Source organism: Echeneis naucrates, chromosome 2 (genome assembly GCF_900963305.1).
Source record: "Echeneis naucrates chromosome 2, fEcheNa1.1, whole genome shotgun sequence".
Lineage (NCBI taxonomy): Eukaryota > Metazoa > Chordata > Actinopteri > Carangiformes > Echeneidae > Echeneis > Echeneis naucrates.
The window spans coordinates 13,153,560-13,172,177 of NC_042512.1; the positions used below are offsets into that span (position 1 = coordinate 13,153,560).

The 18,618-nt window shown below is 45.5% G+C and overlaps 1 protein-coding gene across 3 annotated transcripts in view; it reads right to left on the reverse strand.

Annotated features, from left to right (window-relative positions):
* Window positions 1-18,618, reverse strand: part of LOC115051426 (Krueppel-like factor 7) — a 77,109-nt gene that overhangs the window by 19,514 nt on the left and 38,977 nt on the right. The window contains exon 1 of one of the 3 annotated variants that reach the window (XM_029514821.1): window positions 10,333-10,612. The exons of the other annotated variants lie outside the window; for them this stretch is intronic. Within the exon in view, the coding sequence (XP_029370681.1) occupies window positions 10,333-10,434 (102 nt within the window). The 5' untranslated portion in view covers window positions 10,435-10,612. Of the gene's footprint in view, window positions 1-10,332; window positions 10,613-18,618 lie in introns of those variants that run through there. 3 annotated transcript variants of the gene reach the window in all.

Consider the following 18,618-nt stretch of genomic DNA (forward strand, 5'->3'; position numbering starts at 1 on the left):
CCACCTCTGCCTTTTGCCAGTCATCTTGTCTGTGCTCACCCGGCTTTACCCCTGCAGGTGTTGTGTAACAGTTAGCTTGTCAGTTTCAGGCTTCCTCGCTCATTATAACACAAAAACTGCAGACATTGGGTGTTTCTTAGTTGTGGCTAAGTGGCAAGAAAACAAGCATGAGCAGAGAAAGCAGGTCAGTGGAACAGCCTCACAAGGGTCAAGGCGGATGAGACGGGTCGAGAGTGTGTGTGGAAAATCTGTGGAGTTATGCACGTGTGTGGACATCCAGGTGACTTTACGTGCATGAGAGGCTGTGCAAGCAGGAGGCGCGGCGCTGTCTGTTCTGCCTATTATTCCGGCAACGAAACCTGAGTGACGAAGATTAGCTCAAGCCGCTTAAAATATTGAAAGAGATCTGGACGCCACTGACGCTTCTCCTGCGGGAGATAGTGTGGAAAGAGAGCATGCATGGAGAGTTCAGGTGGTGATGCGGATGGGCGGAGGCAGGACGACGCGCTGAACCCGTTCACCCTGAAGCGCCGAGTGGCTGGCACGAGCTGAGTGTGAGGACTTTTCACCCCAGTTTCGTCCTGACAATGTACGGCTGCTCAGTGGCGAGGTGAAGAAGGTGATTTGATGCGGTGAGAAAGGTGTTAGAAACGCACTGACTGTGTATGTGTGTGCCCTCTGAGCATTCAGCTGAATGCAGGTGATTACAGTACAAATGCTGAAGCCCAGAAATAAGATTTGGAGTCAAAGTTTAAAGGCTTGCAAATGAATGTGTTTTAAGTGAATAAGGGGCCATGACAGTTACTGTGAAATGTGTGCATGTGTTCGTGTACATGAAGAGATGCACACACAAATTACACTGCTGAAAACTACAGCTTTTCCTCCTGATGGGCACAAAGGTATTAAAAAAACACACACATAAACCCAATAAACTCTGTCTTTGAAGCTTTCTTTCAATTTCTAGACACACACACACACACACACACACACACATGCCACTGAACATTATTGATGTGCTCTCTTATAAAACAGTGGCTGCTCCCTGAAGTATTCCTGGCAACATCACAGGCTGAAAATAGCTGCCGACCCAAATAACTTTCCCCGTTGGAACGGAGAAAGAGCCAGACCACAGCCACCGGCGACTGGATTTACTAATTGGCATCATTTTACAATGAAATAATATCTGGGGCAATAGACTGAATAACACATAGCAGTAAACTGGAGAGCGGGGAGGATGTGCCGTCTAGCCACACAAATGCTCAGAGACAGGAGTGTTTCGAGGGAGGGAAGGCCGAGTGGAAGGGAGGGGAAGGGGGGTGGGGTGGGGGGGGGGCTGGGTGAGGACGAGGACGCCTTTGCTCTTGTTAGCATAAGTTATCAAATTCTCCTCCCCTGCAGAAAAAAAGGAAAGGGGCCAGTGAAACATTTATGTGACACCACCAGTTTAGTTAAAAATGGGAAAAACATCAGCAGCAGGGGTTCTTAAATGTTTTGAAGAAAGCTATCTCCCCACAGATAATTTGCCTCCATTGATTTAAACAGGTGGAGATTGGAAAACATTTGATGAAGACTGTTAGTGGAAGAAGTTAAGAAGTAATTTTTGAACTCAGTAGGCATTATATCTTTTGCAAATACACTCACAAAGAAAAAATATTGACACCCTAATCACTTGAAATGACCACTTGCTTGTCAACCACAGGTTGGACCAAAATAGTGAACTCACAAGTAAAAAAAAAACAACAACAACAAAAAAACCCACATCCCCATGAATTGCTCCTGTATACTCACATGCAAGCACATACAGGGAAACAAGAGAGGGCGGAAGGTATAAACACAGATGTCTTTTCGCAGCCCAAATCTTAATTAGCTCCGGGAGATTCATCTAATCAAAGGTTTGCCAGCCCATCATTAAGGCAAAAACACACACTGCTCCACTCACATACCAGAGCAGAACAATGGGAAACAGGGGTAGGCTGTCATGCTGATGAATGGGTCTCCCCACAGGTCTCATTAAATCACAGAAGGGCACTTCCCAGGCTGTTGGAGTTGTTAAGAAGGGTCCAAAATCTTCTCTGTCCCCTCTATCTCTAAGACATTGACACATCCTTTTTTTTTTTTTGAGAGGGTGCATGTTGAAATTTTGTGCGTCGACATGCAGGAAGCTAATCCCATGCTGAAGCGGCCGGGTTTGAGGATACCGACCCTCGGGGGGCCTTAGCGAAGCTGGTGAAGCGATGTGATACCAGAGTCTACTGGGTAAACTGGGATCCAGTTTAATCTTCCAGTGAATTCAGAATCAGCTGCTGACAATAGGGAACATGTTTTGTCCTCATCTGATCACCCATCTGAGTCCTCACTGCTGGTTTGAAGCCGCCAAATCAGCTGTGGAAAATTTAAAGCATCAGAGGTGGAGTGATACTTGATTTTATAGTGTATAATATAAGTGTATATTTTTGTGCCAAAACAACTTGAAATTTGGAATATTTTGTAAAATATGACCAAATTTGCTCATCCAATTTAGTCTGTGTGAGGGTTAGGCTTAGTGTGGCTGCAGAGCTCCAGCGGTAATTAAATGCAAACTACATATTTGAATTTTCACAATTGAAAAAGAGCATGGAGAGCTTATATTGTTGCCTGAAATAAAGCCAAAAGGAAAAGAAATGCAAAGATGATGCAAAAGTGTACAAAAGGAAGGCTTAAGTAGAAACAGTGTGGTGAAAACAGGAACGGAGGGGAGGAATCTTTGGAGAAAAGACAGATGGAGTGATGTAGAGAGAGAGAGAGAGTATTGGAAGAGAAAGGTCCTGACTGCACTGGCCGGCCAGCCGCACAGCTTTGGAGCAGTGAGCCATGGCAGGTGGAAAAACAACACTAGCTTCGCAAGTCGGACTGCTGCAGCTGAGCATTGAAGCTGGCATGCAAAGCGTGCGCGCGCGCACACAAATATGCACACGCGACTGCGTTGCCTCTCCAAGACACACAAACTTTCTGCTGCTTGCAAAACACAGTGAAATGTCCGGTCAAGCATGCGCACTCCTTGGTTTTGCTGTCACGCCTGGACTCAGGCCACAATATTATCCTTCTACAAAAAGACACACAACACTAAAAAAGCCAACAGGGCCTGTTCTGTGGTGCCTCAGCTGCAATATTCACCAGCAGCTGCTTTATATACAATCCAAGCGGTTTCAGAGTGTGGCGCGTCCTTGCGGCTGTCACCACCCAGAGCTGAGGGCTGTGATTGATGACTGGCTTCAGATGACAACAACAAGCAGTGGTGTTTACTCAGGGCAAATTGCCCTTGTCTGTCTCACCCCCTTCCACCTCTTCCTCCCCCTTTTCTCTCGCTCAGTTTTCAGAGAGTGATGGTCCACATGGCTGGATCTTTGGTTCTGGATGGCTAGGAGCCCCTCGGGGTGGGATTAGCTTCCTAGACTGACAGCTAAACAAACAAATAGGCCAAAGCTGATCTTCCTGCTTGCCAAGGCTGCCTAGCAACAGGTAGGCAGGAGGATGGGATATAACGCTTGGTATGTCACAGCCAATGGTGGCGATAAGATGCCTGGATGCAGTGTGGATATGTGTCAAAAATCTCATTCTGGTGGATTTCCAAATATGTGAACAGCTACATGACAGTGTTTTGGCGAATCACCAGCCAGTTCGTCCAGATACTGCGATAGAACTTTGGATCCAGTTACCTGAGCTCATTAGATACTATAAATGGGCATTGCAGATGGCAGTGAGCTGATTAAAAGAGCTGTCATTCATTTTGGGAGACAATATTTCTTTGTCCGGGACAGCAACCTGCTGAGCAATGTCACACTGACAGCAAATCAAGTCTAACGTGCGAAATGACGATTGTTTTTTTTTTTTTTTTTTTTTTTTTTTTAAGATTAAATGTAATCTCTTGGGTTTAAGTGACAAGAATTCTAACTATATGATACTGTCTCAGTCATTATCAACTCTATGAAAGACAGGGAATCATTTTTCAGAATTGCTGAACTAGTCCTTTAACCTTGTTATCAACATGATCGCCACGATCCAAAGTCCAGCTCGGTCGACTTATAGCAACAGTTTATTCAGCACTTTCTCTTCACGCCTTTTATTCACGCTGCGCTCTGTATAAAAGGGGGCTTGTGTTCAGCATTGTGCCAAATTTTGATTGCATAACTCTCCAGAATTCAACTTTTATGGCAGAGAGGCTGCCTTCAAATAGAGGATAGAGCAGGGAAATCAAACAAGGCAGCTGTGACTTCGTCAAAACTGTCTTCTCGAAAATTTGTCAAAGAGTGTGTGAGCGAGGGGAAGCCATGAGATAAAGAGTGAGAGTCTGTAGTGATTCAAAAGCATAAAATGAGTCCCTGAGACTTCTCTTCTTTTCTCTTTTCCTCCCCGCAGTTGCCAAGCTGGATGGCAGTAGCGAAGCATGTCGGATCACTGTAAGGTGCTGTAACGGCTTCCCGATTTCACTTCAAATGATGTGAAAGTCATTGCCAAGCCATGTGTGCTGGTGTGAGTTGAAAAAATGACTGGCTCCTCTTCTCGCTGTTAATCAAACCTGGGGTGGCAGAGCGTTTCACAGACGGGAGCCATACATAAAGATGTGCTTGTTCACCGCACTCCCTCGCCCCCCTCCCTCCCATCCACTTCTCTGCACCCTCTCTCATCCACCCCCTCCTCTTCTCTCTCTCTCTCTCCCTCTGATGGGCCCGTCACCAAAGTGTCGGACAAATGAACATTTCCTTCTCGTCCTCGCATTCATCAGCACTCCCCACCTTTTCATCAACGCCCATAAAGCAGTAGCGGGCACCCATCACTGGCAATCGCCTCTCAGCTGCCTGAGTGATGAGACAGAGGTGGCAGAGTTCACTAAGCACTCTTATGGCAGGATGGATGTTACTGGGTCAGAGGGTCGCTCGGCACGTCTCGTTGCACAACGCACACTGGGACACAACCCTGAGCACCTGCTTGTGGCCGTGTCAGCATGTACAGGAAGTCAGGAAAATGCATCCTGATCCCTGGGGAATATCCTCAAATGATGAAATTCTGAGCCGGCATGGAATGACAAACCCTCGAACCTGTGTAACATCATGAAAGGATTCATGCTAGCTACAGAAATAAATCAATTCAGAGGATGTTGTAACCTCTGGAGACGGAAAAAAAAGGGAAAATAACAAATTAAATGCATGCAAAAAGTGAAATATTGAGCTCTGAGACAGCAGGCACTGTCTTGTTAAGATAACTGCTGCTGTTCAGAAGCCAAATTGAGTTTTTGCAGCTCCAGCTCATTTATCTGTTTATACTAATGAGATGAACTCATTGCTCTTTTATTACAATCCCCACTCTCCCGACATAAACAGACATGCATCTCTTTCTTGGAAGCATTGACTGATAACCTTGTCTGAAAACACTTAAAAGCAGCAGAGATGCTGCATTGTGCACCGGTGCACAAAGGCTTCCTTTCACGCTTCGGTTCATCACGGGCCAAGTTGTGTCAAATAGATTCTACGCGGCATCCATCTTCAAGATCATCTGACCGCTATCGGGTTAGAGGTGAGCTAAACAACGCCGCAGGGAATCTCTTTCAAATTCCACCTCTGAGTATCATGAGGTGGCAGCAGTGGCTCATCTGATCATTTTGAAAATATGCGGAAATTAACTGAGTGCTGTGCTTAAGGTTACGAAAACAGACGAACTACTAGAAATTGCTCGAACACTGCAACGCTACTCTCCAACCTTCCATGACGCTTTGAGAGGCTTCGTGCAAACGGGACCAGACATCAGTTACACTAAAAGGGAATTAACTAAATTTTTCTTTGGTGCATGTCCAAACTTGATTTCAGGAATCCCAAGTCTCGTCCGTACAGTTGATGTGACATTTTAATAAAGCCACAGGCGAGGAACAGAGACACGACCAGGAGCTCTTTGGAGACAAATAAGATTAAGTCCCAGTTTGTCCTTCCTCCTCCTGGTAGCAGAATACTGAGCTGTGCCTGCTACAGGATTGATTTAATTTTAATTTGCATAAAATTATATCAAACTGCAGCCAGTAAAAGGTCACAGGAAAGATACAAAGTGTGCTTAAAAAAGCAGTTTGGTAACTTTCATTTCCTGAGCTCATTTATTCCCATTGCTGGTGCTCCACAAAGCAACGCAAAGCGACTTGGGGAGGATTGTTACCTGGCAGCCACCGTGTTATGACACAACTGAACAATGTACAGCGTGGGGAAAACGCACAGGTCCTGAGCTGATCTTACACAACAGCCCTGCTGAGATCAAAAATCCATACTGAGCTAATTCCATAAGAAGGGTAAAAAAAACCTAACGAGGTGGAGAATGAGAGAAAGGAGGAAATGAGGAACAAAGTACGGAGGAAGATGAAGACAGGAAAGAGGGGGCCAGCTGGCTGCGCTCCCCAGCATGCCTCATGTGTGTGAGAAAGCAGCTGTGGCCTATTGAGGATTACATAACCTACTGAGACACATACGCAGCGGCGTGCACACTCATGGCTGCGTATAGACGCGTATGAATATTCACAGTTTTTCTGCTCTTTTGTCACTTCTTCTTCCTCTTCTTTCTTTCTATCTTCATCATGACCCCTCCAGAGGCTCACATCACCTCGCTGATGTGTCTCTACGGACTCATCCACAACTTAAACAGCCAAGCGCTGAGCGACTTTTCTCTGAGAAGCCTCAGCCAAGATACAAAACAAATCCATCTATCTTCATCCTTACTTCTTCCTCCTCTTCATCTCTATTCGTGTGTGGTTGTCGCACCTGGGGGATGTGTGTGTGTGTGTGTGCGTGGGATTGAGCCCACCGGACTGTGAAATCCGAAACCCTGCAGAGGGTAGAATGTGTGTGTTCTGCAACTTCCCCCACATCTACGATCGCCCTGCCGCCCTCAGATCGAGCTGCTGCCGCCGCTGCCACCGCCGCTGCCGCCGCCGCCATCGCAGTCACTGCCGCTGCTCTTGCTTGGGAAATGTGTGTGTTACTCAGTCGCAAGCAAGAAGCAGATGTGAGTGGATGCATCTGAGCACGCAGGCGTTGCATATGGGGGCTGTGCCAGAGAACCCTGCTGCTGCTTTTGCATTTAGAAACACTGAAGCCACGAACAATCTGTCAACATCCACATATAGAATCCTATAATGCACTGTGCAGCAACATACAGACGTTTCGCTTGGGTAGGCATCATGCACTTAGTACATGTGTGCGTGTGTGTGTAACCCCTCAGGAATAATATATGTGTTGGGGGGGAATGGAGTATGTCCTGAGGTCAATGACAGACTGCCATTTGCGGTGTCCTGTTACGTCCGACCCATCAGGGTCAAGTGCTGTGGACGAGGACACGTCATCACTGGAAACCTGAAAAAAAATCAACCACATCAGGCTGAAATTTAATCCAGGTTTGTTTTTATTGTTTGTGGTTTTTTTTTTGTCTCCAGCATCTGAAGTTGCTGATAAATGTTTGGCAGTGAAGCCAAATGAGGTTTGATCAGAGCGAATGCCAGTTCACAAAGGAGCGTAACAAGCCCTGGAAATTGCTGCCAAGATAAGGAGCCATTTCTGGGAGAATAAAGACGCAAAATAACACGTGTACTCTTTGCTTTGAAGGAAAATGGGCTGAGCAAATTCTGATCAGCGCCGCTTGTTCCAAATCCAGCACGGCGCCGCGGATTGTTCCAACTCTACCGACTCTGAACAACAAACTATACTGGGAATTGGAAGCAAGACACTACAGTTCAGTTTGGCACCATTAGGTTCAATAATGGAAAAAATAGCAGCCTCAAACGTACCATCTGCAGACCTCCAAAACACTTTCCTCTTTTTCTGCTCCCCATTCTCATATAACCGCCTGAATCATCCCTCACAGACACTAACAGGGGACACAGTCTTCATTCTTGTCATCGCATCTCAGGGAGCCATTTAGGGGCCGGCTACAACAACCTCCTATCTCACCATCACAGCCCATAAAAGCATCAGATTCTAAATTGTGCCTGGAACACAGAGGGGATTGCTCAAGCTACGCGTCCTCGGCTGGAGACAGCGCTTTTAAGGCGAGTCACCGCTCATAATTCCTGTTTTCAGGAGGATTCATGTCACTACAATGAACACACAGATCGCTGTTGCCAAGAACATGTCTTTGCTGTGGGGCTTTCAAAGTGTGGGGCAACTCATAATCCTTGTGCTCAGAAGGACACAATGCAATCTTCTTAACCCAAATAAGGGTTGTTTCCAAAAAAATGTCTTTGATATTTACCCCAGTGGCTTGTAATGGGGCACTAGCATTCAAATGCTTTGGGTTAAAGCCAACAAAGTCTTTTTAAAGCCTAAAGGATATATTTTTATATTTTTGGTGACTTATATTATATTATTCATTGTAGCTGCCCTGTTTCATTTCGAAATATGATTTAAAAATGTCAATGTCTGACAATGTAACTTTTTCAGTAGCAAAAGTGGCTTAAGGTGCAACGTGCACGTCAGCTTCCATCCCCAGTGATGTAAATGCATTGATCTGGTGTCTCAGTTCTTGATATACACAGGCATTAAGCTCCAACTAAAGCCAGATGCAATACAAGGATTCATCTCTAAAATCCGATATTCAACATGTAGTAATTTAATTTTCCAAGAAAGCCAAATAAAGCCTCTACACTCCAAAATGGATGTTGTCTGGAGGCGAAGAAGCTACAGACAAGTCATCCCCATCAAAGAAAACTGACATTTCCAGAGCTTTCCCCGCCTTTTTCCTGCACATGCAGCACTCTCTCTCTCTCTTCAATTTGCATTAGGTATTGATTTTGATATGCAGGCTGTGGGTGAGAAACAGGAGAGAGACGTGCTGCATAGGTTACAAGCGGGCCTGTGCAATTTAAAATCCACTGACAGTGAATGCAGGGAGTTGGGAGACTTGTTATGAAAAGATGCGTCAGTGGCTTAACAGTAGGATGCCAATTAGGCTGCTTGGCCACAACGAATGGATCCGGCGGTCACGCACCAGTTTCTCTCTCACTCCACCACCCCCCCCTCTCTCTTTTCTACCCTCCCTCCTTCTCGCCTTTCCCCCCCATGTAGCAGAGAAGTGGGGGAGAAAAAAACTGCAGCCCCTATTATATGAACAATATTGGCATCAAATTTCTATGCAATGATTTTTTTCCTCTGTATTATTTTTTTTATTTTTTTATTTTTTTTTTGCCTGGTCAGTCAAGTGCAGCATGGAAAGCATCAGCAGCAGCAGCAGCACTGACAGCAATGCAGGTGGGCTGATGCGTGTATGAGCTGGAGAATGAACAAAATACGCAAAGTGAAAGACGCGTGAAATGTTCAGTTAAACAGATTAAGAGGAATATGAGGATATAAAAGCCAGATTTGTTCGAAATAATGAACATTTTTACAGCTGAAAGAGACTATTTCTACAAGTGGCAGCTACATTTGTCACAGCTAAAATGTGTGGAGCCAAACAATGATAATACACATCCCACTGTGTGTTACTGGACTGAAATGAATAGAGAAGACACATGTGAGACTGTGGAGTGTAAAAGCAGAAGTGCCGGTGGCCCCCCTTCCTCTCTTCTTCCTCCTCCTCCCCCATGCATCCATCACCATGTGGCCGCGTTGATACCAGAGCCTTTCTCTCAATATTCACCCACCAAAGTTGGATGAAGGAAGTGCAAGTGTGTGTGTGTGTGTGTGTGTGTGTGTGTCTGAGAGAGAGAGAGAGACATAAAGACAGAGTGAGTGAGGGTGGGAAAGAACAGATGACAGTTTTTCTTCTACATTGCCTTCCCACAGTTTTTTTTTTTTTTTTTTTTTTTTTTTATCACTGCATTTAAAGATGGTACAAAGCCAAACATGTTCGGATATCTATTATGAATAAGAAAGGGGACTTCTCTCCATCCAGGAGATGGGGGTGGGTGGGTGCTTCACAACTCAGCAATCTGAGGGATGTAGATCTATTATTCACGACCAATTTACTCCCTATTATGGGATTCGGGTCTTCATCTTCCAAATTCGCATTTGACAGCTTTATTACGTGCCGGCATGCTTTTGCGGTTTATCCACTTTTCCATCTTGCAGAAAGCAACAACAAAAAAATGTCAGATGGAGGAGTGATAGACAAGTGCTGCATTCCACCTGAACTCCTCACGTCCTCGCTTTAAATCGGGTTGGGGGGGTGGAGGAAAAAGTTCACGCCTGCATCCCGAGCGTAAGTGATCGTGGATGTGCGGGAGGCGGAATTTGCGGACGAAGCCGCTGCGGTGGAGGATGCACGGCGGCCGGGGGGGTGGGGGGGGGGGGGGAGAGAGGAGCCGGGGGAGTTGGGATGTGAGCCTACCTGCTGCCAGTTCTCCTCCAGCGACGGCATGGCTGAGAAGTAGCCAGTGTCGTGGACGAGCTGAAGTTCCTGAAAGATACTGTGGTTCGCCAAGACATCCATGCTGCCGCTCGGTGATGGATGACAAGGATGATCCCGCAAAAAGAAGAAGAAGAAGAAGAAGAAGGAGAAGAAGAAGAGAAAAAGCCTCCTTTCCTGATTGTGTCAGACCTCTGCATCCACTTCTTTCATATTAGTCCAGAAGAGGAGGTGAATTTCTCGCTGGGGCTGCTGGGAATGTGTCGGTTCGGCTCGCGGTACCTGCGCGCATTATCGGAGTCGGTGCGTAAAAGAGACTGGAGGTGATGGAGGCTCCATGCGTATCCGTGTTGCCAAAATAGACACTGATAGGGGAGCCTGAGCGGGGGGAGGAGCTTGGTAAACGAACGGGCGTTGTTTGGTTTGTCAATCAACTCCCCCTGCTTGTCCATTTAAGGCAAATGGGCGGCGAAGGAGTCATTAGTGCGGAGGTGGAGCGTGGAGAGGCGGGGCTAGACGGAGTGAGCCGGGCGGATTGGCTCCGGAGTCACGTCACTCACGCCAAATATGGGCCGGATAGGTGAGCTATTTATGGATGGGTATATTAGATTTGGAAAAAGGTCTGAAAGGCTAGTCTGAGAGGAGAAGCCCTGGTGTAAACATCATGTGCTCACGAACAGGAGCTGGGAACTGTAATATAGTTTCACTGTGCAAATATTTCATTTGAACGAAGTAGCATGATGTGCCAGCCTGGAGGGAAAATATCGGCTGGTCATGATGTGCTTTCATAATGAGTTTACACTAAACTTCATGATATGCAATCTTCATGTAATGTCACCATCAATGATGCTGTTGTCGCTATGGAAACAACTGGGTTTTTGTTTTTCTCCGAGGTTAAAAGTTGCATTTTCAGATGAGCACATGACAGGCAGGAGGCTTATTATACTGACCCACATTGATAAAAATCTGCCTCAGCAGTTCCTTTATGTGCTACAGAGGGGTGAATGAGTCCACTGTATATATATGTGTGTGTGTATGTGTGAGGGACACAGAGTGTGTCATGGCTAAATAACTAATAAAATCTTCCTTGAAATATCTCATCTGCTGTGAGTAATGCTGTTTATTTGCTCGCAATTGAAATCGCACATTTTCCAGGCAGGCGATAGTTTCTCACTGTCTCAAACACTTTCTCTTTCTCTCTCTCTCACACACGCACGCACACACACACACAAACACACACACAGTGTTGTAGAAGTCTGTAATCTCATTACAGTGCCAGGGGAGGCTGGCTGAGGGCCCCAGCTACGCGATTTACACATGGCATTTTGGGAGGGAGAGCTCAGCTCAGACGGACGATGAAGCTCCCACTGACATTTATCCATTCGATACAACTCACACCCACACTCCCCCTTTCTTCTCCCCCAGCCACCATCTCTCTAAGCTGTCGTCTTCTCCTTCCTGCCTTTTACTCTTCACATCTGCCCCTTTCCTTTCTCATCCCCGCTACCATCCTTCACTTCTTCTCTGCCGTCCTGTGCCTCATACGTTCGCTATCTGTGTTTTCGGCAGGAATGGTGTGACAAAGAAAAAACACGACGGAGACATGAAGACAGGCTTTTACAGGTCAACTGATGAAGAGACAAAGAAAAAAAAAAAACCCAGTTTATTAACCCAGTTAATTAAAACCACCTGATTGGGTTTCAGACATGCTAATATTATGACTTACTCAGAGCTTTCTGATGTCATAACAGTTAAGATCAGAATATCCTGTAGCTTTGGGGTTGGACTGATGCTCAACAGAGAACCAAGCCACAAAAGCTGAGTGAAGAGTTGTAGGGTAGGGTAAGCATTAGTGGGTGTGGCTTCAGTATGATTGACAGATTGTACCACACAATCAGGGCAAAGATCAGAGCAGGTGACGCTCCAACTGGAGGCGTCCCCTGTTGGCAGCTCACAAACCGATGGGGGACGGCCTGATGGATTGACACCGGATGTTTGCTGAGTTGCTTGACAAGTTGACAGTGCTGTTGCTCACTTCACAATGTCAGAGTCTGAAGAGGGAATACACGTTTGGTTTTTCTTTTTTGTGTGTGTTGCATCATAGTCTACATACAAGATATGATGTCTGGAACACAGTAACAAACAGGAGGGATGTCTAACTTTAAAATTAAAATAACATCCCAGAATATAAAGCTTTTTCATAAATAATCAGCATAATATGGTTTTAGGAAAATATATTTGGAGCATCTTAGAAATATTATGGCAATATGCCATCAAGAAATGTAATGTCAACTTTAAAGAAAAATGTGTGGACACACTTTTGACTGGTAGTATATATTATATATTGTTAAGGTCACTGAACATTATTTCTGACTTAAGGATGCTTTAAATAGGGCTGTAGCCATGTTATAGGTACTTTTTTGCACCATAATCTTCTAATTTAAACTACTCTACCATTTTATTTTATCATTCCACTTTCAAGACCCGGCTGGTTTGAAGCAAGTCCCCGAAACTGGTGAAGAAAAAAATGAGAAATTTTGTTTTGCACAATACCACTGTCCTGCCATCACTGGGAATTTGCAGAACTGAAAAAGTCTCATTTCGGTGCCCGTTCTCTGACATGTGCCCACCCCCCCACCCCAACAAACCTCCTCCTCTTCCTCCTTGGCCTGAAGCCCCATGCATATCATAGATAAAAAATAAGTGCTCACCATTATCCATGGGCACACAGCGTTATATTGTGGATGCTGACATTGCTCTTACCTGGCAGTTGGTGCTTTTACTATATTAATAATGGAGCAGGCACCATCCATCATGGGGATATGAGGCTGCTAATCATGTCAGCTCCCTGCATATTCACTCCTTTCATCAAAAGAGCAGGAGAGGTAGCGGGAGAGAGGAAGAGGCAGAGAGAGAAGGAGGAAAGGCAGGAGAGTGCCAGGGAGAAGTGGAGATAAACAAAGAGGAAGGAAAAGAGGAAGAGAGGTAGAAAGAAGGAGATGGAAGGGGACAATATCAATGTGCTGAACACATGACAGATGCCCTTGGCCTTTTGCTGAATGGTTTCCCAGTTGGCAGGAGTTAACCAGTGTATTTAAACAGGACAAGACGAATGGGACCTCTGCTCCCCCTGCTCACTGAACCAGCCCATTTCTATTCCAACTCACAGCCGTCCCCAATGTGGGAATGCTAATATGTTGAGCTGACATTGCCAGGGTTAAAACTTCCTAACGGCATTTTATCACAGCATGCACTTCACTGGAAATCTCCTATTCTTCAAAGCTTGTCCGCACAACTTCTGCTGAGCACGCTGGCGGGGGGGGGGGGGGGGTTGTTCACTGGCATCAGTATGGCAAAATAACAAACACTTTGGGCTAATGTACCCTGAGATCAAAGCAGTTTCACTTAGTTAGAGAGCAGCAGCATATTGTTGCACTTTAATATCGCATACCTAGTGATTTGATTGAAAATGGCGGCCCGCGTTTGCAGCAACTCCTCTCTCACAACAATTCTCCTGCAACCGGAGGACGCTGAGTGTCAGCGCCACGCTTTGCACCTCATTTGGTGTAATGTGACATCCACATGCCCTGATGTGTTTGAGCATAACATTTACACAATTATGGTGTATTTTCTTCCAGTTCAAATTGCCTCAGTGGAACATTGTGATAACCTTTAGGTTTAGAGGAAATAAAACCACGCAAATTCACTTCCACCATCTGTCTTGCATGCTTTTCGCCCAGCCACCAGCATAGAGGAGGACATTTCCCCATGATTGATGGGCCTGGTTAAATAAAGATAAGATTTTTAAAACGTGGCCATATGTCTGCCGTATGCACTGTCTCTTTTGGCTCGGAGCCTGGGTGCAGAGCATCTTCAATATCCTGATGTCTTCTTCGTGCTGTTCCTCTGTAACGGAAAGCCAAGGGAGCGGGGAGAAGGTGGAGGTGGGTGACGAGGAAGGGGAGCAGAGAGGTGGATTTCAGAGCGACAGGCCGCCTGAGAAGAGCGATAATGAGCGCTCGAGGCTGTCTGGGGGTGCAAACTCCTTCCTGTGCTAGATAGCTGCAAGGGAAGGGAAGAGGGAAAGAGGGGGAGGGAGTGAAGGGAGCAAAGGGTGGAAAGGCGAAAAGTACCCTCTCAGCTGGGTGATGTTTGATGCGGCGATGCTGCTTCCTACGCCGGGGAAAAAGAAAGCAGACACACGCCCAGCACGGAGGCCACGAGGGGCAGCTTTTAAGTGCCAATTAGGCAACAATGAGTGGGAGACGGAAATACCCATTTGCACACACACACAGACACACATTCATGCATGCAGACAAGGAGGAGTAGTCAAAAAGTGAAACAAAATGGCCTAATCCCTGTCAGTTTTTCCACAGATGCTCTTCTTTTCACCCTCTATCTTCCTCCCACTGTTAGGTAATGTCACATCAGTGTCAAGTGAAAATATGGGTTATGATTCACTTCCATTTCGGTCCGGCGTCTTCTGAAGGCCAGTGAAAAGAGTGTTTTGTAAGAGCTTGTCACATTATGCCAAAGGAGAATGGCCCGTGTCAGGCGTCCAATTAGAGAGCGGATTCACTCACGCATTTAGTCCATGACACAGAAAATGATAAGGTAAGCGAGGGGAGTGTTATTTTTTTCCCAGTCATAGATAAGCTACTCACTGGGAAACATCAAGTTTGCTGCTTTTGTCAGTGAGGCAGTGCATATATGTGTGCGTTTTGTTCATGTTCATGTGTCTTCATGGATCTGTGCCCATGTGGGCACTGCTTAACTGCTACTTGCTCGGGGAAAACTGAGAGCAAAATTACAAAGCCTTTCACCAGTCAGGTCGAAATGACAAACGGGTTAATTGTGTCGCAGAAAATAATGCCATCACAGATGCTGCAACTGCACAACACAGGGGCATCACAGGAGCATTTTAGCACTTTGATGGTGAGGATGTGTGCTTTCAGCAGGTGACTTGCCATAAAACAGGAACCAGTAAGATCAGGAATAACACACCTCTTCTATAGGGGCCTATGGCAACTGTAACTATAGTGAGACAGCAGACTTTGCTTTCAGGAAAAGGAGAAACTTGCATTCTCTAAATTTAGCACCTAAAATTCCTCACACAGACACACACAAACACACATGCCCACATGCTCCTCCTGCCAGAGAAACATATAATCAATCTGTTCTTCTTTTATCCTTTCACACGAATTTCTACAGTGGTTCAAATTACCTAGATAGATTCACAAATGTAGAAGTGACACGCGTCGTCAGGGTCACTGAAAGTGAATGAGTCCTTTCATGTCCAAGCTCCCAGTCAATCTTGTTTCTATGCACGCCGCACATCTGAGGCCTCGGGAATTTTCCCCCGGCTGCTGCCTCAGATCTGCCCGCGCCATACTGTGTTTTGTATATTCATGTGTGTACCTTCCTATCTTAATCCTAGCTATTACTCGCATGGCTGGTCATGTCAGGGGGAGATTTGCCCACTCACAGAGAATGGGCCAATATTGACAGCACGCCTACCGCATCAGCGATCAGTGTAAGGGCTTAACGTGCACTAGAGTCACAGGTTTGAAGCCTGAATTCAATGAGGGCAGCGGTGTGTTGGACAACAATCCTCACAGGGAATCTATGCAAATGCTAAATGTTGCTCTTAGACTGTCAGAGGCGATAATTTGACTGTGGATGTGGTGACGTAAGTGGTATGTATCAGTGTGTTACTGCACTCAATAGCAATTCTCTAAATTATTCTGACAAGCATGGGAGTAAACCCATAAGCTAAAACTCTTTTTCTTTGTTCTACTCCAAGGAGGTTTTGTGGATGTGCATGCAAATTTTTGAGATTAACAATGTGCCCTCGTGTGAAACCAGGTCCCAAAACTGGCCCAAAGATTAGCAGACAAAATCCCATTCCAAGATAATGAATTTTAAGCCACATATGAACAGGAAATGCTTCTTTGCCCACATTCAGGGACAGTCAACACAAAATCTAAGCCTTTAAATATTTTGAAAAATCCACTTGAATGTGCATTTTGCTCAGTGAAGTGAAATCATGTTCAGGACTTCTTGGTCACTTTGAACTTGACATGTCAAATGCAAAAGCTTTTAAAAATAGCGGAGTCCTTCTCAGTACCATCCACAGGAGATAGGACAGTGAGGATTGATACTGTTCGTCATAGACCTGCCCATTTAGTCCATGAGTTCATGACCTCTACACTATAAAGTCCACATTTACTAGTGCCGATGGTCATTAATAGGATTGAACCTGGATTAGGCCACTACATCTTTGGCCAGGTCCAAGTGTTTTTTGGAATAAATTTGAAATATTTATCCAGGTGCCCGTAATCCATCTTGTTGTGACAATTAGCAAGGAAGACATTTTCTCAGTCACTGCTCTGTGTAACTTCTGTGACCCAGCGAACTCATCCCCCAGGAAATGGATTCCTGTCTTGATGCAATTCACTTCTGTTTAAGTTTAGCCTGGTTCATTTAAGTTCATTTGCGCTCAGTTTACTTTCCTTTTTGCCACAGTTCAGCTCAATTTAATAAAGCGGGAGAGAAACTCTTGCTGTCGTTTATCAAATACGGCAGCAGCGTCTGGAGCAGCAGCTGGTCCAAACCCCAACTGATCTCTCCCATTTAGCGGTCAAAAGTTGACAAGGAGCAAACTTCCCTTTCATCCCACGAACCGGGAGCTTCTCGCTACATTTTCCAGAGGCATGTCATCACTTCAAAGGTGTTAGTGAAATGATTTGCAGACGAAAGCGTCACCACCGCTGCCGCCATCACCGCCTCCCCACCCCGTTCCCTCTTTTGGGTGGTTCACAGTTTTTCCTGTCGCACTTTGTTTTGCTTAAATGACATGATTGAGTCCTGGCTCTGTGACGGCGTTTCAAGGAAAACCAGCCTCACATCTTTACCGGTGACATTAGCAGGTGACAGCAGCAGCCGCCGAGCCACCAATGCACTGAGGTTCAAAGCACCTGAACAACGTAAACAGATGACATGAAAGAAAGTCAAAGAGAGAGATGGGAGAAAAGCAAAGAGCAAAGTGATATTTGGATTAAAGATGGTCAAATATCTTCAAAATCCAAATTTAACAATAAACAAGTGATAATTTACCTTAATACTGTTCAAACTGCTTGTTTTTATCCCTGTATTTTCAAGCTATTTAGCTTTACAGCAGAGCTTTTACATCACAAGAACAAAGAGCATCATATATTCACTCCTGTTTTGTAATACGCTACTTGAAAGCTCTAGATGCAGAGATCAATACTGTATAAAAACCATGTAGGGTTGCATTTCCTCTATGCTTCTCCAATCTCCCAAGTGCAGAGGCCATGTATCCAGATACTGTAAATTCTCTTAATCGATTCAGGTTGCAGGTCACAGAGTCCAGTGTTCAACAACAAAGCAAGCTGACCTCAGGGTAGGCAGTAAAGTTGGACCATGAAGTGTTCTAAAAAGTCACACACAGCAGAAAATGTGTTTGTGTAATATGATTTGCTGCAGACAGGGATGGTGACACGGCCATATGATCAGTCATATGATGGTGAGGTTGCACAGTCAGATAATAACTGTTGGGCTGTTTTAAAGCAATGAATAATCCGCCTTGTGTGCGATACAGTTCAGAGGGGTGAATGGCACATTCATCTGGCTCGCTGCAGAGGAGCGGGGAAAAAAGATGATTGTCTCCAACGAGACAAGGAGGAGTGGCACGCTGATTTTGGGAAATCGCAGATGTGTTTTTCTCGACGCCAATCCATCAGGTTGAGGCCCATTTTCCCCAACTCAAGCACCTTTTATCCATCTGGGGAAACATGACGCTTACGCGGATGCAATGAATTTGTTACGGGGCTTTAGGCTGATCCAGCATCACTATCCAAACAGTAAACAAACTCTTTCTAAGAATGAGCTGTCTATTTATTTAGCAGAAAAGCATTCCCCATTAGCGTTAGAATTACTGCTGTAAATAGAAGTAGTCCACATTAACAACCTCGTACTCTGTGCATAATGCTCCCAATGACAACGCGCCTTGTCATTACGGCAATTTCTGCTCCATTATTTCAACACCAACTCACCAAACCCCCCTTTTAGAATTTGTTGTCCCTCCCGTTTGCTTCAGTATAGTGGGGCTCGCACTTCAAACTGCTCTAAAACAAGCTTGCTTTGCCAGGCCGGCAGCGAGCCAGACCAATCATCCTTCTGCAATAATAGAAATCTTCTGGCTGATGATAGACTGAGGCAATCACTGGACAGGCTGAGTGGGCTCTT